At 32.8% G+C, this 26,237-nt stretch overlaps 1 protein-coding gene and 1 long non-coding RNA gene across 5 annotated transcripts; one reads left to right on the forward strand and one right to left on the reverse strand.

Annotated features, from left to right (window-relative positions):
• Window positions 1–1,677: 1,677 nt before the first annotated feature.
• On the forward strand, window positions 1,678–26,165 carry LOC136269636 (uncharacterized). The gene is made up of 8 exons (XM_066088677.1): window positions 1,678–1,756; window positions 6,302–6,373; window positions 9,689–9,994; window positions 10,095–10,290; window positions 11,222–11,361; window positions 12,715–12,858; window positions 13,849–13,974; window positions 25,221–26,165. Exons 1-8 carry the CDS (start codon window positions 1,693–1,695, stop codon window positions 25,610–25,612), a joined length of 1,440 nt encoding a protein of 479 aa, XP_065944749.1. The 5' UTR covers window positions 1,678–1,692; the 3' UTR covers window positions 25,613–26,165.
• On the reverse strand, window positions 19,900–24,737 carry LOC136276454 (uncharacterized). Of its 4 annotated transcripts, none has more exons than XR_010714892.1 (6): window positions 24,379–24,737; window positions 22,068–22,110; window positions 21,680–21,754; window positions 21,511–21,538; window positions 21,259–21,333; window positions 19,900–21,006 (listed from the first exon to the last, which is right to left on the reverse strand). It is a non-coding gene; the product is annotated as an uncharacterized lncRNA (long non-coding RNA). The 4 variants fall into 4 exon arrangements; XR_010714890.1 differs by having other exon boundaries at window positions 21,686–21,754; window positions 24,379–24,735; XR_010714891.1 differs by lacking the exon at window positions 21,511–21,538 and having other exon boundaries at window positions 24,379–24,735.
• Window positions 26,166–26,237: the final 72 nt, after the last annotated feature.

A 26,237-nucleotide genomic window follows, 5' to 3' on the forward strand; every position in this document is an offset into this window, starting at 1 on the left:
CTGAACAGAGGAAGTACGTGTATGTGATAAGAGGGTTTCTGCACAATTGTTACTCTTAGATGGACTTCTATATTGGTGGTTAAGAATCTTCGCATTTAACTATCTATTTCCTCTAAATACGGATGTTCAGTATTTGGAATACCCAGGGGGTTATTTGAGTTAAAATTGTCACTCTCCTCAGCGATTGTAAAGAGGTGACAATTTTACAAACTTCCGATGTATCTGGAAAAAAACCGCTATTATATAAAATTGAAAAGTCCATTAAAAATTTCCGAAGCTTAAAGTACCGGATAGGGAAAGGTCGTGCACGGTACCGGTATTCCAATGATAAAATTATCTAATTCTTTAAATTTATGCCAGATTTTCCTTTCAGAAATTTCCTAATAATTCTGTCTTAAAAGGATATCAATTAAGAAATCATAGAATTTTATTAAGTAAATAATTTTTCAATGATCAATTGTACATGACTTCCCTGACAGGTATTAATAGATTATCATGTTTACAGATGGTCAAAAACTGACATAAAAACCAAAAAAAAAAAAAACCAAAAACTAGGAAGAGTATAAAAAGTTTGCAGGAAAAGATTGCTTTTGTGTCGAGTATAAATAAGATAAAATCAGAACCGCTTTGACCTTCACGTGGACTTGGTTCATGGTCACTGCACGCCATTTACCAAAAATCTCTGTCTGTTTTAGCATTTCATAAAAGTATTAGCCAAATAGGGTTAGGTGGGGGGTTAAGATATGCTATTTAAAATGTTTGTGTGATCTGTCATGACCTTGAAACTTGACCTACAAATATCAGTCAATGTTACTACATTCCCTTGGATCAAAGGCACCATGTGGGTGAAGTATGAGTCAGATTGGAGGAAACAGAAAGAAGATATGCGCCGGACAATGATTTTTCATGTAAATCTGCCATGACCTTCACATTTCACCTTGAAAATTATTTCAAGATCACTACACACCCTTTACTCAAAAGTTATGTTAATGTGAAGCATGAGCCAATTAGGGGTAAGTGAAAAGTATATATGCTATAAAAATAGATTTTTGCACGGTTTGATATTGCCCCTTGACCTACAAATTTGACCTACAAATAAGTCTTTGACCATAGACAATCTGTGAATGAAGAATGAGTCAGATTGGACCTAGGGGAGAGAATATAACTCTGCTATTAACTAAACCTTAAACCTAGAAACATGGTTCAAGGTTATGCACATCATTCACCCAAAGTCACTCTACTGGTACATGTAAAGTATAAGCAATATTGGGCCAAGGTGAGAGAAGATAATTATGCTCCAAACAAGCGGTCTCGGACGGACAGACGGGTGGAAGGACTTAAGGACGGACGGACGGACAGACTGCATGATCACTATAGCTAAGGGCGTCATTTGATAAATTGTGGATGCACAAAGGAAATTTGATAAACAAACTTTTTATTATAATAATATTATTACCGAACAGAGAGAGAGAGAGAGAGAGAGAGAGAGAGAGAGAGAGAGAGAGAGAGAGAGAGAGAGAGAGTTGTCAAATACGGCTAATTTACATGAAAAATAAATTATCAAATTAGACCTTTTTAAAGTTTAAACCACTTGGATAATCTTTAATCGTCAGACAACCTTAGTATTCTTTCTATTTCCTGATATAATTTTACACTGAATTACTTGAGTACTTGAGCATTCTAGGCTCAGCCATGGCGCTGATCGTCTGGTTAATTGCTCTGCTGTGTGTTGTGTCGTCTGCTACATCGTCTTGTGGTAAGTTTGTTTTTATTAATTTTTCTATGACCACATCAAATGTTTTTAACCCACCCCCTCGTGTTGTAGGAGTTTTTCGTATATAATTTGTGTAGGAATATCATTATACTTATCATGTCACATATAATGTATTATAAAATCATTCACAGTCGGAAATCACTGCACACTTATCAAAGCATCTTTGAAGATGAAATGCCACGGTATGGATAAAAATCAATTGTAAATAATAGAGTTGAATGTAAAACATAAAGGGGATTCTACATGTAGCAGCCTCTAATGGGAGTTTTGGAGGGAAAAGGGGGTGTTCAACAATAAAACAGAGGTCAAGGGGTGAAAATATAGGTGGGGTTTACATATAGTACAAAGGGCGTGGGGGTTAGTTTCCATGGTTATGATTGACGTCGTTGGTGTTTTTTTTTTTTTTTGGTGAGTGAATATTTTATTGGCTCAACAATTATGGTACATATATTTTTAGAACATAATTCAAAACGTTTCACAATAGAATAAATGATAAATAGCATGGAAACAGATCAATATACTAGTACTTTAGACATGGAGCTAAGATATTAACATGGATCTAAAATATACATGCATCTTAGTTTTTAACATGGTAGAAAGCATTGATCAGCAATCTTCAAACAATCAAGACAATCCATATAATACTGAAAGACTACAGTTTATAAGTTAACTAATATTGGCTGCCATAATTCGTAAAAAATGAGCATTTGATTCTTCGAACAAAGATAATTTTCTTTCGCATGAAGTTTGTTTCTTAGAAAATTTTTAAAAGCAATGAACTCAATTTGTTTGCCAGGAGATTTTGAATGAATTAGATGTATAAAGCATTTTCCAAGTAAAATACAATAATTTAGTGGAACATTTATTACTTTGTAGGTACCAAATATGACATCTTGCATTGTTAAGTGATTGATATTTTCTATATGTTGTTGCCACCAATATATTAGATCTTTCCAGAAAATTTGTATGCTTTTACATTGGAAATATCTATGATGTATAGTGTCAATTTCATTACAGTTGTCTGTGTTACAGTTCGGACTAGGAATCAATTTCATATTAAAAAGCGACTTGTTATGTACTATGATTCTGTGTAATATTGTGAGCTGAAGAGATTGTGCGTTAGTTTGTGTGCAACACTGAAAAGGTAAATTAAATATCTTTTTATAATCAGAGACTGGAATTTCTACTTCAAATATTTCTGACCATTTTTGGATACAGAGAGTAATTTCCTTACAACTGTTAATTAAAATCCAATATGCATCTTTACATTTTAATTCACTTAATGGTATAAGTTTTCCTTGAACAGACAAGGAGTGCATTATATTCCCTTCGCTATGGGGAGGATGTGTTTTGTCTTTGACATGTTTTTTCCAGTTATTTGGGATAGAGGAAAGAAGACTGTTGTATTGAAGAAAAGAGGGTTTAAATTTAAATTTTTCGTAAAACTCATCTAAGGTTAAGAAAGAACCATCATTGTTAATAATATCTTTTAAAAACATTATACCATTTTTATACCATTCAGAAAAAAAGATTGATTTATTGTCGATGCATATAAAATTGTTAAACCACAAGCATTCTGTAAAAATGGGTGGGTTTATGCTGATTTCATTCATACAATTTCTAAATATTTTCCAAGAAGTAATTATATTATAATAAAAGGTAGGTAACTTTGCTGGAAAACTTGGCAGGCTACATCTTGTTAAGAGAAGATCAGTAATTTCTATTTTACTAAAAAAAGCATTTATTAATTTTTTCCATTTTGCATCACTCTCACTAAAAAATCTTTTGATATATATATCCAATTCATTTGAAGTGATTTAACTTGAATTTCAAAATTTGGAACTTTTAGTCCACCATCAGCTAACTTTTGACACCTAATAGTATATTTTATTTTAGGGATCTCCGAATTCCATATAAATTAATTTTTTTCTTTTTGTACTACGTTAATTATGTTTTCTGGTATTGGAATGACAGAGGCTAGGAATACAAGTTTCGACAACGCTAATGTTTTCACGATTAAAATTTTCCCTAAAAGTGATAGATTACGCATTTTCCAGAGATTAAGGGTTACTTTTTAATCCTCTAATTTGGTTTTTAAATTTTTGTCGACAGCGTTATTTTCATTTTCACTATTGAACCAAACACCTAAGGAGAAAAATTCCCCTCTGGACCATTTTACTGGCAGAGTGCCTGGTTTATAATTTCTTTTTGATCCCATCCAGATTGCTTCTGTTTTATTCAAATTTATTTTTAGTCCAGATAATTTATAAAACCTTAAGTTTGCATAATGTTGAGAACTTCATAACCTGACTCTTCATCACTAAGAAAACAAGTTGTATCATCAGCAAGTTGACTGATTTTAAATTCAGTTTCACCTATTTTGATACCTCTTATGTTTTTATTTTGTCTTATTGCTATTGCTAAAATTTCTACACATAATACGAATAAGTATGGTGATAGAGGACAGCCTTGTCTTACTCCTCTACTTAAATTGAAAAAACTTGAGGTGTATCCATCATTAATTATACAGCTAGAAATATCAGTATATAAAATTTTGACCCATGACTTAAAACTATTTCCAAACCCAAATATACTAAGAACTTTTTCTAAGTAATACCACTCAACTGTATCAAAAGCTTTTTCAAAGTCTACTAGTAAAATCAAGCCTGTGATATTTTTCAAATTTGTATATGCAATAAGGTCTGAAATAGTTCTGATATTTTCACCAATAAACCTTTCTTTTATATAACCTGTTTGATCAGGATCAATTAATTTTGGTAAACTGTCAATGATTCTGTTAGCTAACACCTTTGCCACTAATTTATAGTCAAAATTTAGAAGGGATATAGGCCTCCAGTTTTTTAAATTAGTTCTGTCTTTATCCTTTTTGGGTACTAGTGTGATGATACCCTTTCTTTGATCATATGACATACACTTTTTTTTTAATGGAGAAATTTATACTTTCAAGAACTAAGTCTTTGATATCACTCCAAAAATATTTATAAAACTCTACCTGAAAGCCATCGGTTCCTGGGGTTTTATTAAGTTTGAAGTCGGATAGAATTTTAAGACATTCTGATTCCTTAATTTCACCTTCACATTTCTTTGTCTCTTGTTCAGATATTCTAGGAATATTTAAATTATTGAAAAAGGTTAATTCATTTTTAGTTACATTTATTTCAGATGATTTATATAAATTCTGATAATTAGTTTTTTTCTTCTTCTAGTATAACTTTTATATCTGTCAGAATTGTATTGTTTACTACAAGTTTATCTATACGCTTATTTTTATAATTTCTTTTCTCAAGGGATAGAAAATATTTTGTTGATTTTTCTCCTTCTTCGCACCATTTTGCATGAGATCTTAACATGATACCTTTAGTTTTACTGTTATATATCTCTTCTAATTCGTTTTTCCATTCTTGGTACTGATTGAGATTTTTAGGTGAGGGTTGTAAAACAATCAACTGCGTTTGTGATTCAAGTTTTTTATTTAGTTCTTTTTCCCTTTCTCTTTCTTTCCCAGCTTTTATCATTGAGTATTTAATTATAATTCCTCGGAGTTCACATTTTATAGAATCCCATTTAAGATGTTTATCTTCCATGTCTTTATATTTTTGCTTTAGAGTATTTATATTTTCATGCATGTGATTTACAAAAACATTATCTTCCAGTAAGGAGGCATTAAATTTCCAAAACCCTGGCCCTCTCTTAGAATTTAAAGCACTATTAATTTGCAATAAGATAAGACTATGATCTGATCTAATTGAGTGTTTAATGTCTGCTTTTATAAAAGGGGATAAGAAAGATGGAACTAGCCAAAAATCTATTCTTGATAAAATAATCGGTTTCTTTTGAAAATAGGTAAATAACTTAGCATCATGATGCTGGCTTCTCCAGATATCTACTAAATCGTGCGTGTCCATAAAACCTTTTAGATTTTCTCTATAAGTAGAATGTGGTTCACTGGTACCTCCTTTTTTGTCAAATTCTGGGTTTAAAGTGATATTAAAGTCTCCTCCTATTAAAATATTTTCATCACAAATTTCAGACAAATGATTCAACATGAAATCAAGAAACTGGTTTTGTTTAGTTTTATGATCTTTAGTTGGTGCATATATATTGATAAAATAAAAAAGGGTCTCATTGATGTTTATAGTTAATTTTAAAAATCGTCCTTCCTCATCAGTGAATGTATCCGTAACTTTAAAATCTAAATTTTGAGGTGTTAAGATTGCTACACCACATTTATTTGATAAACCATGTGAGAAAAATATTCTGGAACCCCACTCTTTTTCCCACGTGGGGACAACACTTGGTGTGGTATAGGTTTCTTGTAAAAAAAAACAAAATGATTTTTGTAGTTTAACTTTAACCAATTAAAGACACAGAAAAATAAATTATCAAATTAGACCTTTTTAAAGTTTAAACCACTTGGATAATCTTTAATCGTCAGACAACCTTAGTATTCTTTCTATTTCCTGATATAATTTTACACTGAATTACTTGAGTACTTGAGCATTCTAGGCTCAGCCATGGCGCTGATCGTCTGGTTAATTGCTCTGCTGTGTGTTGTGTCGTCTGCTACATCGTCTTGTGGTAAGTTTGTTTTTATTAATTTTTCTATGACCACATCAAATGTTTTTAACCCACCCCCTCGTGTTGTAGGAGTTTTTCGTATATAATTTGTGTAGGAATATCATTATACTTATCATGTCACATATAATGTATTATAAAATCATTCACAGTCGGAAATCACTGCACACTTATCAAAGCATCTTTGAAGATGAAATGCCACGGTATGGATAAAAATCAATTGTAAATAATAGAGTTGAATGTAAAACATAAAGGGGATTCTACATGTAGCAGCCTCTAATGGGAGTTTTGGAGGGAAAAGGGGGTGTTCAACAATAAAACAGAGGTCAAGGGGTGAAAATATAGGTGGGGTTTACATATAGTACAAAGGGCGTGGGGGTTAGTTTCCATGGTTATGATTGACGTCGTTGGTGTTGCTATGGTTATGGGTGACGTCAGAGGCTCCTCAGAGGATCCTGAGGAGCCCATAGTAAGGTATCTGGGCCAGTAAGAGTACTTTTACACTACTAGTTTTAGCGCCAAGAACTTTTTTATAACAAAATTCAAGATAATATTGAGTGCATCAAATGCCTTTGAGCAATTTCTCTCGCACATAATTATAAATCAATTCAAATCAATTGTATTCTATTCTTTTCTACTTTTTGTAGCATCTCATTGAAATGAAAATAACATTATACAAAATATACAAGCATTCCCTAAAAAACGATCGGTTAGTTGATATTTAGGACTAAGAACATTACCACAATGTATATTTTACAAAATAGTATACAAGTGCATAGTAGTTTAATTAACATAATGATACTACATGTACTAGTATAATGAGAAAACTCGTAACAGGTATTTGCTTAAATTATTGAGTTTTATTGAATTGTCCATACAAAGTAGCTAAACCAGTTTATGAACATTAGGTTTGAAAAATAAAACGCAAAATATATTAAATTTTCTTTTTTTTGTATTCCTCATAAAATTGACGTTTCAAAATAAAATGGAACTCGTCCTCTACATAATTTTGATTACTCAAGTATCAAAACCTCTGACTTCTCAAATATAATTATGTCTGAAGTCTTTCACTGTTAATGTTCAAAGAGTTTGAAGGGGTCCTAATTTGTTACGCATGTACTTGTTTACCATTGTTTTACCGAAGACTGCACAATTTTCATTTTGAATGGTTTCAAGTGAAGTGTTAAATGGAGCTAACCTGTCTGTATGTGCTTTCCAATATTAATTCAATAGACTGCAGTCTCCTGGGGTTTTTTTTCAAACGAAATTCCACGAACTATAATTTTTTATGCATACCCTTATATAAGCATTTTAAGTTTCAAACTTATATGTATAATATAATTACTCTTTATTTGGGGTTCTCCAATGCAAATGAACATAAATATTTACATAAATATATTTACATTCAGTATATTTCCCCTTATGTTTGCATTGGAAATCTACGACGTTTAATTTCACCCCTGCGAATGTTATTGTCATCTGAATTTAGACCACGTGGTTTAATTTGACCTTTTCAGTCTCGGAGTAAAAATCGTGCTTCGTGTTAATAGTCTATTTCTAGAATCTAGATACTTACTTGTAGTCAAATGTAAAAAGCTAGACGTTTATTGATTTTACACTTTATCTATATTATTTGGTGGATCAAATGAGTTCTAAAAATAAATGCAACAATAAACATGCTTAGTATAGCGACCCTTACCCCCCCCCCTTCCTTAGGATTAATTTTCGATCCCCGCCTGACCTAGTAATAGCATCAATAGTGAAACAGACTGTACTATTTCATGCAGAATGTTCCTTGAAAATGGCTCGATATACCAAGGTTCATACAAAACAGACACCCATTCTTTTTTAAAGCATGGTATTGCACACCAAAAGTATCAAACATGGCTTTGATTTTTTAAAGCAACCCAATGTTTATATTTTCAACCACGTGTAGAGTGGTTGAACACGAACGATTACTCTTGTTCTAAACCGCTAGACGATGCAATAAGACATATCCTCGTAATTAACTTCATAGATTTTCATGTTTAACATATTAAATCAAGAACAATATGATCTGAAAACGACCAGTACTTACATATTTTAAGAATATAATCCGAACACTTATACTTCCGATCGAAATTTCACAGGAACTGAACAAATCTCGGGAAAGTCTTTCATTCGAGCACCTCGGGATTTATTGCATGCTTAGCAACGATAAATAAAACATTTCGAACACATTCGCAGGGGTAAATTTCCTATGAATACACTTTGCTAATTCGTGCGCCATGAACACAGATATAAACGACACCACGTGTTTTGAGTATATTTATTTTTGTTATTTTAAATGAAACGTTCATAACCAGTTTGATATGTACCTTTGAAAAAAAAACATTAAATTATATCTACTCCTTGATTAAAAAGATTTTTCTATAAAAAGTTTATGGCACTATATTTTTAGCCGTTAATGCATGTTATATAACATGTCAATATGGCTGTTCCATGTATGTTTCATACCGACGATACACATATATATTTACATTTTCCAGTGTCTTTGCCTGTGATAACACTACTTATTGATTTTGTACTATATAACCCATAATACAAATGACGCTAAATGAGGCGCCAGCGGGGTTTGCTTATTTTTATTTAAGTATTTCATCGTACGATGGCTAAAAATTATATAAATATAAGTAATAAGGAATCATTCTTTGAATATAACGAGGTGATAATTTCGGTCGGGGCGTGATCAAATCTATCATAAAGGGCTTTTTTGGATTTGATCACGCCCCGACCAAAATTATCACCTCAAAATACTCAAAGAATGATTCCTTATTCCTTATTTCATACCCAAAAAAACATCAAATATATGAATATAATATAAGCATTGAATGCTTATTTTTGGACGTTGTCGATCCGATGACACACCAATGTGGTGCAGACAAATTACATGTACTATACCGCGCTAACGCGCGGTTTTTAATTTGTCTGCACCGCATTTGTGTGTCGTAGGACCGACGGCATCCAAAAATAAGCATTCAGTGCTTCAATAATTCACACAACTCTAATACTTTCCCTACATTAGCAATTTTTAGTTTCCAACATAACCCTTTACGAGTATCTGGAGTTTTCCAATGTAAATATACATGCATATAGATATAGTTTAGCTTTTAAAATGAAAAATATACTGCACCATTTACAAAGGGATACTTGTTACATCCATTTTCATGGTTTATTTACATTTGTTAGAAATGATGATATTATATTTAATTGTTAGCCTATTTCGGGTAATGCATCAGAGGTTTAATGGTGTAAAAAATTGTTGTCGTTTTGTTGTAGATACCCCAGTGATGCTCAGTGAAAATTCCACAAAATTCCCCTTTAGGACGGAACCATTGCATATACATTGCAACGCTTCTTCTTATGATCAAATAAACTGGTACCACGTACCTCATGGAACAACGGACCTTAATCCTTACCAGTTTAGTTGGTGTACACCCAACACATGCAGGCTACGTGGAAACTCCACGACACTCATTATGAGAGAAATCAGCATGGAGCTGAAAGACAGCAAAATCATCTGTGTAGCATCATGCTCTGCGACCGGGAAAAATGCTACAGCCTATACCACAGTTTCGGTTAAAAGTATATACAATGTATAGAGTTATGAAATTCATATATAACAATATATTTTTTTCTCCGAAATTATATATATGCCTGCTGATTATTAAATTATTTAATTTAGAATGTGTTCTTAATAAGCCAATCCTCAAACCAGTACAAAATGTTACCACCAGCCTCGGAGAAACAGCAAATCTCACGTGTAAGGCAGAGATGGGGGCCTGTTATAACCTGACTTTTCCAAATTATATATGGGCGCGAAATGGAACGAGGATTTCAAAACTGAACACTACCAACAGATACTCCACTTATGTGGAATTGTAAGTTCATGTATTTAAATGATCACTTTTTTGAATTATAAGTTATGAATTATAAGCATCATATCATGGCTACCAAATTCATAAATAAATTCTAGTAATTGATGTGGAATACTAGTATCCTGTAACACAAATACCAACTGATGATCGCATTGCTGCTTTATAGAAAATGAAGGCATTTAAAAGCAAAACTTTCCATTATAGTCAGTAGGACTTGTTTGAGTAGACACCCCCCCCCCTCTAAAAAAAAAAAAAAAATTCGAAAACATTATTGGAATCAAATACTAGTATCTGATACATAACTCAATTCTTTACACAAATGTAGTGGTACGTTTTATCCTAAAACCAGTCCACAGATACTTTCAGGTCACAAAAAATATGATTTTTTACGCATTTATTTTTGTGGAAAATATTGATTGATCTGTCACAAAATGCTTTTTTAAATGCAAATTTTGGTCATCGCATTCCGCTTTTGTAAATTGAAATATGTTCTTTCTTCTTTATACTTGTATCTAACACACATATAAATCTTTACCCTAAAGTGTAGCTAAGAGACACGCTTAATAACCATTAAAGTTACGAAGATAAGCTATTTGAAGATTTATGTATTAATATTCTAGTATGAATTATATGTAAAATAAATGAAAATCAATATTTTGAAATTTTGCATCCTTATTGAAAACAGAATTTGGGAAAATGTACAGCATGTTGGATTTCAAGTTTAAGTTTCTTCGTCTAATTGCATAATTATATTAGCCATTTACCTGCCTTATTTGCCCATTTAGAATGCCAAGAAGCTAAATTGTCGTAAATAACATTCAATCACTAGTTCATTTGGATAAATATAAAGGTGTTCCAGAGCAGAGAATTGGAGGAACGGTATACTGAATGTTGATAATGATGACAATATAATCTATGATCTTTTAAATTTCAGAGATGTTACCGGTAAACTAGTGACAACGCTAACTATACGTGACGTCAAAGAAGAAGATCTGCAATCATTTGACTGTACCTTGGTCGATAACCATTTTAGGGACGGCCATGATCGGATGACAGTCATTCTCTCCCTATCAGGTAGTCAAACAAATCAAAGAACGAAATTTTTGTGGAACAGAAGCGCTAAGCTACGTGTAACGGTTTTGCTATTATCTGGTACATGTATCTTTCTCATTAGTTAATTGTTTTTAAAAATGATAGGCGACAGTTTGTACATCAAATGACAAGATTTAAGAAATGAATTTAATAATTTTTCTATTGATCGACTACGCGCATGGATGAAGTTTTCCTGTCAATTTTTCCTTTGATACGTCGATCAATAGAAAATTAAATTATTTAATTCATTTCTTATCATTTAACAAAACATTTACATATTATAAAATGTGAAGTGTCATTGATCAAAAACTTATATAATTTAAACGAAGCGGTGTGTATGAATATAAAACAACAACAGCAACAATATTCAAAATGACGTGAGCTATTTTGATCACATTTCGTCGACTGTCGTCCGTCTGTCTGTCTGTCCATGCGTCTGTAAACTTGTCACATTTTCAACATCTTCTCAAGAACCACAGGGCAAATTTCAACTAAACTTGGCACAAAGCATGATCCTTAGGCTAGGGGAATTCAAAGTTGTGAAAATTAAGGACCACGCTCTTTTACAAGGAGAAATAGTTAGGAATTACTGAAAATTTTCGAGAAATTTAAAAAAATCTTCTTCTCAAGAACTATTTTGCAAGGACAGCTGAAAGTTGTGTGGAAGCATCCTCAGGTAATAAAGATTCAAAGTTGTATAAATCATGACCCCAGGGGGTAGGCGGCAAAAGAGGGAGGGTCAAATTTATATATTGGAATATATAGAGTAAATCTTTAAAAATCTTCTTCTCATAACCAATAGGTCAGTAAAGCTGAAACTTGTGTGGAAGCATCCTTAGGTAGTAAAGATTCAACGTTGTGAAAATCATGACCCCCAGGGGAAGGGTGGGCCACAATGGATGGTCAAATTTTTACATAGGAATATATAATAGAGTAAATCTTTAAAAATCTTCTTCTCAAGAGCCAGGAAAGATGAAACTTGTGTGGAAGCATCGTCAGGTAGTGAAAAATTCAAGTCAATTCAAATCATAATCCCCGGGGGTAGGATGGGGTCACAACAAGGGAGGGGAGACAAATTTTTACATAGGAATAAATAGAAAAATATCCTGTATATTGTTGATCATGTGAGCGAGGTGATCCATGAGCCTCTTGTTTATTCTTGTTGTCTTAATGTTCTTGTTATTAACGTTAAATTAAAAGTACATTAAATTGGTTAAATTGTATTCATAAAATTTATCCGAATAAAACAATATAAGCAATGATTAAAATTAATTTTTTTTAGCTTAAATTAAAAAGACTATAAACAAATAATTTGTTTTCATCATTATTTTGTAGAGTCCAGATGCCATGTATTTTATAACAATAGCTATATTGCTGCTGTTGTCATAGTTCCTATCGTTGTATTTGGTATACTCTGCTATTGCTGTTGCCGCTGGCGCATTCAATACTTTTTGAAGAAGAAAAGCCTAAAAGAAAGAGGTATCTGCTTTTTAGCTCCCCTGACACAAGGGCTTGAACTCACTTTTAGTCTTATCACTTATCTGGAATCTATCATTATCGTTGGGGTTCTTTTCTTATATATGTAAGATTATTATTCAGAAATTGAATATATGCAAATTGAGATTTATATACCATAAAAAAATTAACATTATGGTTTTATCATGTGATTCCACATTCAAATATGGCTAAAGCTAGGAATATATTTTCTTTCTCGAGCAACAATGATAAAATGTGTCATTTTTGTCATTGCCAATACATATTTCGAAACTAAGCCGTCGTTTAATTCATCTTCCCAACTCAAAACATGATTAAACGGATAACTTTGTATTTAAATGGTTCTTATTGTTATTTTAAGAATTCTAAACAGTTTTTAATTTTTGAAGCATATTTAAAAGAAACTGTATCTCTTTCTTTGTTTGGAAATTATAACTTTTTATCATTTCCTGAAAAGTTTTATAAAATACATTTCATGATAAGAATCTTGGAAATGTTTTATTAGTATTGTCTGTAAACGTGATAAAATGAGTTAGTTCGTAGTAGTTTCAATTAGCCTGAAATAAAACTATATATGACATATCTTCTCGTAGTGGATGGAGGTATTGTCAGTCGAAGACAGACTAATTCTCTTTCTTTATGATAATCAATTTGACAAACAAAAGTTACTTATGTGCAGGCCTAATAAACCGTCAGAATACATGCAGATAGGTACATACATATTTACCAAATACTTGATTATTCAATGTCAGCACTGTAGGCATCGAGGCGGCGCTTAGAGAGTGGTTTATTGAATGTTGTTCTTGTTTATGCGAACAAGTCCTTCATGAATCTCAAAAGTTATAAAATATATGCTTAAAAAGAAGCAAAATTCCCTATGAGTTGTGCAAAGTACAACAACTGTCATATATAAAAGGAAAAGAAGAAAAAGTATTGCCGATATGATATATGTAAGTAATGATTCAACTTTTTCAGGAGTCAACAAAGAGTGGGACGCCCTACTTTGGCATGATAATGAACACTCCAAAGATGCCAGTAATCTGCTAGCGGCACTGGAGGGCATGCGCTACCGGGTTTGCACTAAGGAAGACAGAACTTGTGGTAAGCAAGGGCGATATGTGGTTTTGGTTTTTTTTTATAATTTTTTTTTCATACACAGGATGAATCTCTGCCGTTCAGTTGACTGAATGATAACTGAATAATGGTCTGGAAATGTTACTGAATGGTATAGCGATATCAATAATCACATTTCACCTACCTTTCAGTCATATTCCAGTTGACTGAATGGCACAGAATTATCATGCGATATCTTCTTTCTCAGATTTAAAATGTTATAATTTCAAATGATGATACCTAGGTCTAGGGTTTGCAACTGTCTTAGTCACGTTTTTCCCAGTTATTACCTCTGTGTAAGAGATATAGAGAGAGACGTAAAAAATAATTCCATTCAAAGATTTTCTGGCATAAAACGCGTTCTGTTTGTGTACTGTACTAGTACATACAATTTAGTTATATTTGAAAAATCAAAGTACTGAAGTACTGGCGGGAGTTGATTTTATTTTGATTTTATTCATTTTTTACTTAATTCAAAATCAACGATATGTAATTTCGCCTAGCAAGTACAGTACCGATCAGACCCAACCTTACAGAAGGTAAATCCTGGGTTTACTTTCGGGGTTTACTCTGGGTTTACTCCGGGTTTATTAGAGTGGACCAAAAGTAAACCTAGAGTAAACCCAAAGTAAACCCAGACTGGACATAGAGAGTAAACCCCGATCAGAAGTAAATCCCTGAAAGCAGACGCTTCATGTGTATTCGGATTATACATAGGAAAAAAATAGCTTCATACTTTAGTGTAGGTCTGACCTCAAAAGCAAATCCCAAATTTTTGAGATATTTTATATTCTTATTTGATTGCAGTTTTCTTGCATGTAAACATAGTTATGTTGCATGTTGATATAACTATCTTGCATGTCAATATATTTATCTTGCATGTCGACATTATAAATAGAAAAAATAACTTGCACACAAGGGGCAGATATATGCCACCATTATATAGACATATAACCCCGTATGATTATTGTTCTGTAATATTAAAAGATAGATGTAAAGCAATCAAACTCTACAATGCATCTATCAGTAATCGAAATAATTCTGAAAAACGTATCCAAGCAATTTTTAAACAAACAAATAATAATGAAGTCTAGTCTAATTCAATCTTTATATTGGATAGTCTGCCCTTTATTTCAAACACTGCTGCTGAAGAAATGGAGCTTTGGTAATCAATAATATTGAACTCTGGCTTAGGAATACATTTGCCTGTACTAATACAAAAATATCTAAATTGTTCGTACCATTTAAAATTTGACAATTTTCAAAGTATTCATAAATAAGTTGCTTTGAAAAACAATGCACCTGAATACATTACATCGAATTCATCGATTATTTTCAAATACTAAATCTTGTCAGCGTTGATAATTTGTGCTAAGCTCCAAACACCGTTCCACTTTCGTTTTGCCAGAGTAACTGCATAGGAAAATCATTAAAATCAACACAAAAAAAATAATCCATTTGGGGAGGGAGAGGATGGATATAGATATTGCCTTCTTAAAACTTGATCGATTTGATCAGCGTCTTTTACATGTAAAAGTGTTTTAATACCTTTTTGCCCCTGCAATTTGTTCCGTTCAAATTTTCTTTTGCTATATTTGAACTCAAAAAATATTGCATTCGAACATAAGTTTGGGCCCAGCACCGCCTCCCTCTTTCTACATGCCTTAATTGTAAGTAAACAGAGAGTGATATTATTTTCTATAGAGGTTTACTCTCTTATCAAAAGAGCATTCCAACTTAAACTCAGTCAGAGAAATTTTTCATAGGTTTTTTTTTCGATTATGAACTGTACATGAATGGTTGCTTCGTACGGCGGCGTGGAAGGGCCAGATGAAAAAAAAGAATTAATCTTATTCGTTCGGACGGATTAGCTATTTGTTCGGACTATTAAGTTATTTATTCGGACGAATTATGATTTGTTCGGACGAATTAGGATTCGTTCGGACAAATAAGTTATTTGTTCGGACGAATTAGGATTTGTTCGGTCGAATTACGATTTGTTCGGACGAATAAGTTATTTGTTCGGACGAATAAGTTATTTGTTCGGACGAATTACGATATGTTCGGACGAATTAGATATTTGTTCGGACAAATTAGGATTTGTTCGGACAAATAACTTATTTGTTCGGACGATTTAGGATTTGCTCGGACGATTGAGCTATTTGTTCGGACGAATTAGGATTTGTTCGGACAAATAACTTATTTGTTCGGACGAATTAGGATTTGTACGGACGAATAAGTTATTAATAGTGGTACATGTATGAGAGAGAGAAATGTGAAAAGTCTAATCAGTTTACATGATCATGCGCGGATCCAGAAAAATTGGGGGGGGGGGGGTCTGATAGATAGTTTTGTTTGCGGGGTGGGGGTCATAGGCCCCCCGACCACCCCGGCTCTAGATCCGCGTATAGATGTATGCCAACTGTAGGCAGTGCAGGTTTTTTCTTTGCTAACTATAAGTTTTATTTCGCGCAATGCCAGAAGAAATGATTCCAATAGTCATAATTATATGATTCCGCAGGTGGATTTCGATTGTCGATGTTTATATTGAAAATATAGTCATTCTCCTGTTTACTTGGGACACTGGACATACGAAATTATTTTTCGCCTTAACTTTATACATATACATGTATACGATCAAAGTTAACTGATATACATCGTGGGATTGTAATAATCGCACAGTTACTTAAAAAAAACTAATTTTTACTTATACTTTATAATATAAAGTCAGCAAAATAACCCAACATCCTAACTATAATTCAAAAAAGTAATAAAAATAGAATTTAATGATAAAAATACTTATTGTCCGTCAAATAGACCTCTGATGACGTATTAAAATTATCATATGGCTTTGTAAAGTTTTCCTATGTTTGGAATCTTAGGAGAGCAAATAAAAACATTATCAATTATCATAACTGATTGAATAATCATAACTGATTGAATCAAGTTCTGGGGAAAATCAAAATAATTGGACGATTTAAGGTGAAATAAAAGCTTACAAAACAATTGACAATTTTATACAATATTTTCAAAAGGTTGTATCTCATTTTTATTAACTATTATTGAAAAATATTGTTTATGAATCATACTATCGGAAACATCTGACGCCTATTTTCATCGGTCGAATGCGGCATCCAGGTTATTTATAGATAGAAACTGCATATGATGACGATTAACTTTGACTTTGTATCGACGATTTTTTATGCTATGTCTGATTTTAAAAATGAAATAGATTCAAAGTTGACTAATGAGACAACCATTAAGGTTAACATTAGTTTCAGACTATCGGAAACCCATGGCACCATGATAATATAACTCCAATCCTTTAGATAGATAGAGTTTGAAAATTGAGCTTGACAGCAAAATATGTCAGATATACATACATGTCAGATAGTATAACACCTATGTCTATATTATTAGCAATTTATCATTTGAAGGAAAGGGGTGGCTTGACCCCCCCCCCTTTCATCTACATCATTACCAGAGCAGATACATGTAGTCTAGATATACATGTAGTCTTTATATTATAAAGTATAAGTAAAAATTACTTTGTTTTATAAGTCACTTAAGTAATTGTGCGATTATTACAATTCCATGAAGCATGTCAGTTAACTTTGATCGTATACATGTATATGTATAAAGTTAAGGCAAAAGATAATTTCGTATGTCCAGTGTCCCAAGTAAACAGGAGAATGACTATATTTTCAATATAAACATCGACAATCGAAATCCACCTGCAGAATCATATAATTATGACTATTGGAATCATTTCTTTAGGCATTGCGTGAAATAAAACTTATAGTTAGCAAAGAAAAAACCTGCGCTGCCTACAGTTGGCACACATCTATACGCGGATCTAGAGCTGGGGTGGTCGGGGGGCCTTGGACCCCCACCCCGCAAACAAAACTATCTATCAGCCCCCCCCCACCACCACCACCACCACCCCGGTAAATTTTTCTGGATCCGCGCATGATCATGTAAACTGATTAGACTTTTCACATTTATGTATCCATGATTAGGACATATCTCTCTCTCTCTCTCTCTCTCTCTCTCTCTCTCTCTCTCTCTCTCTCTCTCTCTCTCTCTCTCTCTCTCTCATACATGTACCACTATTAATAACTTATTCGTCCGAACTAATCCTAATTCGTCCGAACAAATAAGTTATTTGTCCGAAAAAATATCTAATTCGTCCGAACAAATCCTAAATCGTCCGGACGGACACACATTAGGCTATTTGTTGGGTTCGTCAAGTCCAAGTTCTGTTGGATATTGCTTATTGGATATGAAAAAACCGTACATACGAGAGTGTAGTTTTTGGGTTGTAACTGTTTTAATCTAATTGGGTAAATATATTTAAGTGTCCACATTTATTGAATTTATTTTTTATTTTTCTTTATTCATTCCAAATTAATGCTTGTTTTATTGTTTGTAGGTATATTGTGACAAAACTGCAAATGTTTTGTGTGAGGCAAACTATTTTTTTGTGAAGTAGTTTTGCTAAGATAAAAAAATATTATTTCCTTCTACAATTTACCTTAAAGTGCTTACTACTGAAAAGCATGTTATTCATTACAAGAAAACTAAGCAAGTCTTATGATAAAGTCCCATTCATATTTTATACAAACAAGTAGCCAACAGGTATTCTACTCCTGTCCAGCTTCTCTTGGTTACCTGTATCCTATCAATGTAAATACAACCCAACAAGAATTAGAAACCTGTCCAAATCTTCTTGATTACTTATTTTCCTTAAATGGAATGCAACCTAATAAATATTGGACACCTGTCCAAATCCTCCTGGCTATCTTTCTTTCTTAACTGGAATACGACCCAATGAAAATCGGACACCTGTCCAAATCCTCTTGGTTACCTGTCTTCCTTCAATAGAATACAACCCAATAGAAATAAGAAACCTGTACAAATCCTCCTGGCTACCTTTCTTCTCCAACTGGCGTACAACCAAACAATAATTGGGCACCTGTACAAATGTTCTTGGCCACCTTTCTTCCTTAACTGGCATACAACTCAAAAAGAATCGGACACCTGTCCAAATCCTCCTGGCTATCTTTCTTCTTTTACTGGAATACAACCCAACAAAAGTCGGACACTTGTCCAAATCCTCTTGGTTACTTTTTTTCTTTTACTGGAATACAACCCAATAAAGTTGGACACTTGTCTAAATCTTCTTGGTTACCTTTCTTCCTTTACTGGAATACAACCCAATAAAAGTTGGACACCTGTCCAAATCCTCTTGGTTACCTTTCTTTCTTTACTAGAATACAACCCACTTATAGTTGGACACTTGTCCAAATCCTCTTGGTTACCTTTCTTCCTTTACTGGAATACAACCCAATAAAAATTGGACGCTTGTCTAAATCCTCTTGGTTACCTTTCTTTCTTTACTAGAATACAACCCACTTAAAGTTGGACACCTGTCCAAATCCTCTTGGTTACCTTTCTTCCTTTACTAGAACACAACCCACTAAAAGTTGGACACTTGTCCAAATCCTCTTGGTTATCTTTCTTCCTTTACTGGAATACAACCCAATAAAAGTTGGACACCTGTCCAAATCCTCTTGGTTACCTTCCTTCCTTAACTATAATACAACTCAACAAGAATTGGACACGGTCCAAATCCTCTAGGTAACCTATTTTTCTCTAATTGAAATACAACCCAACAAGATCTGGACACCTGGCTCTCCAAGTCCTCTTTGTTACCTATCTTCCTTAACTGATATATAACTTAACAGATATTTGGCACATCTGTCCGCATTTTTCTTCAATATCTGTTCTCCTGCATTAGAATACAACCCAATCAGTAGAGGGCATTTATATAGCCCTTGTTTTGTACTGAAGATTCCTAATTAAATACGAGGAATTTATAACCACATTGAATCACAAGAAGCAAATCTCACGAGATTTTAACATTTCGTTTTTTATTTTTCAAAAAACAATTGGCATTCATAAGCATGATAAGCATTAAATAGTTCAAATATTTTTTGAACACTACACATCTGGTCTAGAAACCTTTACAAATATCAATTTATGATAGGTCAAGGTACATGTACCATCATTTTGCAACTACCTGGCTGTTATGCAAATGACAATTTAGCAATTAACAATTTTTCTAAGCATGGATCTTAAATAATTGCAACATGGCCACAGTTCAAGAAAATTCAAGCAATATAATGAAAATATTTTGTCCACAAACCTTCAATTCATCTACCACAAAGTATATGTAATTACCAAACTAAGAGGTGTCAACTTTCTTTTGTTTTTATCTTCAAAACACAGAAAGATATTAATCTAGGCTTTGATACAAAGATATATTTATGACAAAGGGCAAACGGTGTCTTAAATAAATCAAGTCCTTAGTTACAAAAATAGGCAATCAGTTCCTTTAATAAAAGAAGTTCTCATCAAATGAAGAAAATCCATGAAAATACTACAAATAATTTTATACTACCATACTGCTAAATAAATTGCAATCTTGCAATAATTTGACTTGATCAAACAAATTTCTCATCAAATGTCCAATTAAATGAAAATGTACTTTTGAATGATAACATTCTCAAACTGATTACATCCTTTCTAAAAAAGATACAATGAATGTCTTTCTCACAATAAAAGAAATTACCATTGATTCAATTTCAGTGAAAAGTATGGTAAACGGTGATGAAAATGGAAAAAAATTGTCTCAAAACTAAAAAAAATAAAAATTCACTGTAATAAGAGCAAGGAGAAAGATGAAAACAAACATCATTACATAATTAAGTTTTGCTGTAGGTTTTAGATCCAAAAACTGTCAAGGTGGTTTTATTTTTTATTTTATTTTTTTTTTTTGGGGGGGGGGGCAGACTCCACACTTTCTTCTTTAGAGTTTCCCATAGCTTATTATATTAGCTCTGCTTTCCTCTATCCACATATTGCAAGTTATTCTTCCTGGAGTGGTGTTCGAGATCAGACATTCTCTGAAATATTCCTTAACCTCCTCCAGTTCATCCTCCGTCCATTTTATTCATGCTGCAATGAAACAAATTTGTACGTCACATAAAATATGTTAATTAAATAAAGATAGAAAATAAAATAACTCAAATCACATCTTAACAAGGACTGAAACACACACTTGGCCTCATTTACAATTAATTACTTTGCACACAAAGTTTGACTGATAATATCCTGTTTGGATGGAGTTTGAAATTAGAAAAGTTAATTGAAATAATAGATTAACTCAAATCAGTCATGTGGTATGATATGAAGAAAAAAAATATTTACTAGATGAGGAGGTTTTCTTTCCTCGAAGTGATGTATCCTCTTCTTCATCTTCCTGTATGTCTTCTTCCTCTATCACTACAAGAGAGTTTTATTCAATTAATTGCAACTGAAAAGTGCTTTTTCTCAATTTATCAAGTTCCAGAAACCAAATTTTCAAACACCTTTACAACAAACGGTTTACATCTAACTGTTCATCAAAGGAATATAATTATGATGGTGTAAACAAGCAAGCAGTAAAAAAATGTTCATTACAATTTTTTTTCCTTTGTCTGCATTCACACTGAAATATTAAGAAAATTAAATACAGGAATCCATTTCTCAAAACTTTTGAAATAGCAAAATAATGTGCTTTTCACTTGAAGATAACATGCATTAAGATGTTTCTAAGAAAAGAAAAAAAAGCACAACAAATATTACATACACTTACTTTTTTCCGTCAAGGAACATGCTCCTGGCCACCAAACACCCCCATCCAGGAGAAGAGCTACAGCATCTCCTGAAATACAAGGAAATCGATTAAAAATAATTTCATAAGGCTTGATCATTGTGTCATGCTTCTGCTTAAATTCAAACCAAGGTTACATTCACTATTTATTTGATGTACACCTGTCAGTGTTCTAACCATAGAAACCAAACTTCTTGTTTCTTCAAGGCCATTTAATCTAGAGTTTAAAATGCAAACACACAAATACACATGAATTTACAAGTGTAAGATAGTCCTCACAACAGGCTACCGCCATGTTCTTTACCTTCAATTTACTACAGAAAGTAAAATATTTAATGTGGCACGTATCATTATATGCTCTTACCTTAAAATTAGCACATCTTTTGTTCTCTTGGTAGTTGATCCACCTGTGCATAATAAAAATGCAAATATATCTCTATATTTATACTTATAATGGACTCACTGATTCACGATATCCAACAAAAAAATTGGACAAGCGATTTCTTAATATTATTTTACCCAACAATGTATTCGTCAAAAATATACAAGATGTTAGCATAGTATAAAAATTCATAATCCACATTTACGATTTCTCACTTTCATAAATAATATAGTTTTTAATATATAGCCTGGTATAGTATTAAATCTAGGATTTGAAAAGGGCATGTTAAATAATGGTGAAAAGGGCACTTTTCTCTGCGGTAAATATTATAAAACTTTGAAAGAGGCACCTTTTTTTGCGGTAACATTATAAATCATTAATCCTTGGAAACAAGCGTATTTTAAGGAAAATTTTGCATCGTAATCAAATGTGACCTCAACAGGTCCAGTACAATCACTAGATTTAGCTACGTAGCTTGATTTACCTACATAGCTTTATTAACCTACCTGAAGTGGGTTTATTTAGCTACCTTTATGCAATTTTGCATTTTATGTAAAACAGACAAAAAGTCGCAAGGAACTGTCAATCTATATTTTTACTGTGTAGTTTTGTAAAAGCAATCCAGAGCAAAAATAGTTAAAACATCGCTGCGTTTGAGCAGTTTTAAGGAAAACGTGCATTTCTATTGTTTGATTAACTGTATGACACCTTGTGTGCGATGAGGCATGGATAAGTGTGATTGCTTCATATTGTGCTGAATTATTACCAATCAATCATCAAGTTAACCAGAACTGTTCTTCTTTGTTGTCCCATTTAGAAAATAGCTGTTTGGTAACACATAAACAGTTATACATAGCCCCAAAACTTTTAAAACTTTGACTGCATTTGCGCAAAAAGAGCAACAGTTTTAAGAGTGATTTTTTTATGAATTGTTTTCAGATCAGTTCAGAGTTGAAAATTGCTGCAGCACCTTAGTGCGACTTTTAGTACAAATGCCCATTGAAGACAAAAGTATGATTGAGTAGCTAAATAAACCTACTTCAGGTAGGTAAATAAAGCTATGTAGGTAAATCAAGCTACGTAGCTAAATCTAGTGATTGTACTGGACCTGCTCAAGATCTGTAATGAAACAATATTATTGTACAAAAAATGATTTGCTTTTGCATTCACATATTAAGTGTTATTCAATATTTTATTTTCATTTTTTTTTCTCTCTTAAATTGATTTACATTTATTTTCATCCCTTAGAACAGTCTGACTAGTTTTAAAGTATAATGCATTAAAAATTCTTTATTTCATTTAGGCTATATGTAAACTTGAACACATCTGTATCCAGTAATGAATCATAGGACATGTATAATGTAGACAATATTCTCTTTTGAAAAGTAGACAGGCATAGCATGAGTGTAGACTATGCCTGTCCACTTCTCAATCAAAAGAAAATAAGTAGACAACTGATGGCAAAATTATTAAACCCTTTTTACCACAGAAATTTGGATATTGAAATTGTTATTTTAGGCTTTTTAAACATTAAGTGGCATTAACATCTGCAAAACAATATTGCAATCTTTTATTATGTATTAAGTTTCTGCTTTCTTCAAGAAGTGTAGTTACGTTTTTTGGGAAACAGAGATAATTCTGGTTAATCTGACGATAGCTTAAAAACTTAGAAAAGAATAGGAAAACTTCACATCTAGTTTTTTATTAAAATATTTCTTTAGTCAAATCATGGTTTTAGATGCCTCGGTGTTGAAATTTCAAATTATCTCCATAAAATATATTCTTTTGTGTTAATTCTATTTTTTAGATAACCTTACGATGTCTCAGTGTTAATCTAGCTTGTACAATTAGCCTACTAATTTCAAGGAGATAATACAGTTGTTATTTATCAAATTATTGCACTAGTAATTAGGTGTCAAATCACCCATTTAACAGGACAGCTGTGTATACCCCCTCAGCTTGGGCCTCTCTACAGTGTTTAACTGTATTGTCTATTGTCTCAGGTCACTCGTGCGTGAAGTCCAGCAAGTTCGGGTTTAACTTTGCAAAAAACAGAGGCTAGGACAATGGTGGTTTTGAATTGAATTTACTTTCAATAAAAAGGGTATCCGCTATTCATTGTATGTTAAGACGATAAAGACAGAGGAAATTCGAAATACATATAAGTCCTTTTATTACTATAATTATCCGAATGTAGTTCAAAATTGATTGAAAAAGTAAAATATCCTTATGTTTGACAAAATGTATCAAAGCAAGACTTATTTTTAAAGTGTGAATAAATCAAGAAACTTACTTTTTGGATCTTGACCTCGTGCTCACTATGCCTTGCAGACGCCATTGTTGTTGTGTGTGATATCAAACGCTTGAAAGAACAAGATTAACGGAGGTTGCTTTTCGGAACTCTCGGGAGTTACTATGACCGCAGCTCAGCTAAATTTAGTGTTCCGAAAGTATGATATAGAAGCGAATACATGGTGCGTCCATAGAAGCAACTTTTTCAGACACTTTATTGGACAAGTCGCAGTGTCTAAGTTTTGTTGGGTACTAACTTTCATGTACCCAATTAAGGCATTTTAAGTAGATTAAGCGACACTTCCTCTTGGGTATACCCAATAAGAAAAAAGTACCCAATTAGTACCAATTAAGTATACAAAAAACCCAATACATGCACTCTCGTAAACACGAACAAATAAGTTATTTGTCCGAACAAATCCTAATTCGTCCGAACAAATCCTAATTCGTCCGAACAAATATCTAATTCGGCCGAACAAATCCTAATTCGTCCGAACAAATAACTTATTCGTCCGAACAAATAACTTATTCGTCCGAACAAATCGTAATTCGTCCGAACAAATAACTTATTTGTCCGAACAAATAACTTATTTGTCCGAACAAATAACTTATTTGTCCGAACAAATATGTAATTCGTCCGAACAAATAACTTATTCGTCCGAACAATTCCTAATTCGTCCGAACAAATAACTTATTCGTCCGAACCAATTGTAATTCGTCCGAACAAATAATTTATTTGTCCGAACAAAGAAGATTGTTTTATTTTTTCATCTGGCCCTTCCACGCCGCAGTAGCTTCGTATGCCATCAAAGGAAATCAACATAACTTTTTTAATAATTACAGGCTCTAAACTAGATTGTTTGGAGGCACTGATCGATTCAAGCGCATGCGTAATTATTCTTAGAAAGGATGACGGAAAGATGATGACGATTCTGGATAAAGCTCAAGAAAATCAGTCAGTTATCCTAATTCAGACAAAGTCACAGAGTTTTAAGGAAAAGGTAAACCATGTAAAGTGTAAGTTTCTGTGTCATACAAGAAGAAACAACCTTTCACAGAGTAAAGGGGAGCTGAATAAATCCATGGCCGGCTTCCTGAAACTCTACTGGCCGTCACACGACGCAAATGTTCATTGCTGTGCAACACTCCACCGAGCCGAGTTTTATTACAGGTTAAGATTGAAACTGCCGAAATCAGGCGCTAACGTCGAGTTGGGAAACATACAAATGCAGTGATAAAATGCATTCCAGTATAATTTAAGTGATCATTATTCCCAAGGGTGAGTGTTACTTGGAAGATGTACTGTGCATGTAATAACCTTTAAGTTTGCATATTACACCTGGGATTTGGTTATTTTTATCCTTAAATTGCTTCGATCGGCGTATCAGTTTTGTGCAATTGTCCATCAAGAAGTAGGACTGAGATATAAAGTTTCTCGGATTTATCTCCCCTCCAATATTTTTCCGGTGCTTGTGTGTTGCCAATTATATACTAATATAGTGCCTATACCACTGCATATTACAATACAGATGGACGGAGAATCAGTGTGCCTTGAACATGTGTATGGATCTGGTTTACCAATGTATTGATGTCTGTAGAATGCTGATGATCATTTCTACAAGATTCTTTGATATAGTGAAAATAGTTTAAACTGAGAATGGAAGGTCATGCTTGACAATGCCTTGGGTTCTTGGAAGGACGTTTGTTAATCATACATGCATGAAAAAGCATGATGATATAAATATTCTTAGACTATAAAATACAAATTTTTTAGCATAATTTGAAAAATAAACCAACACCTTTTTCATTTTATTATATCTCATTTAGTCATAATAATGCATTCCTAATTACATGTTTATA

The sequence above is a fragment of the Magallana gigas genome, chromosome 6, assembly GCF_963853765.1.
Source record: "Magallana gigas chromosome 6, xbMagGiga1.1, whole genome shotgun sequence".
NCBI lineage: Eukaryota > Metazoa > Mollusca > Bivalvia > Ostreida > Ostreidae > Magallana > Magallana gigas.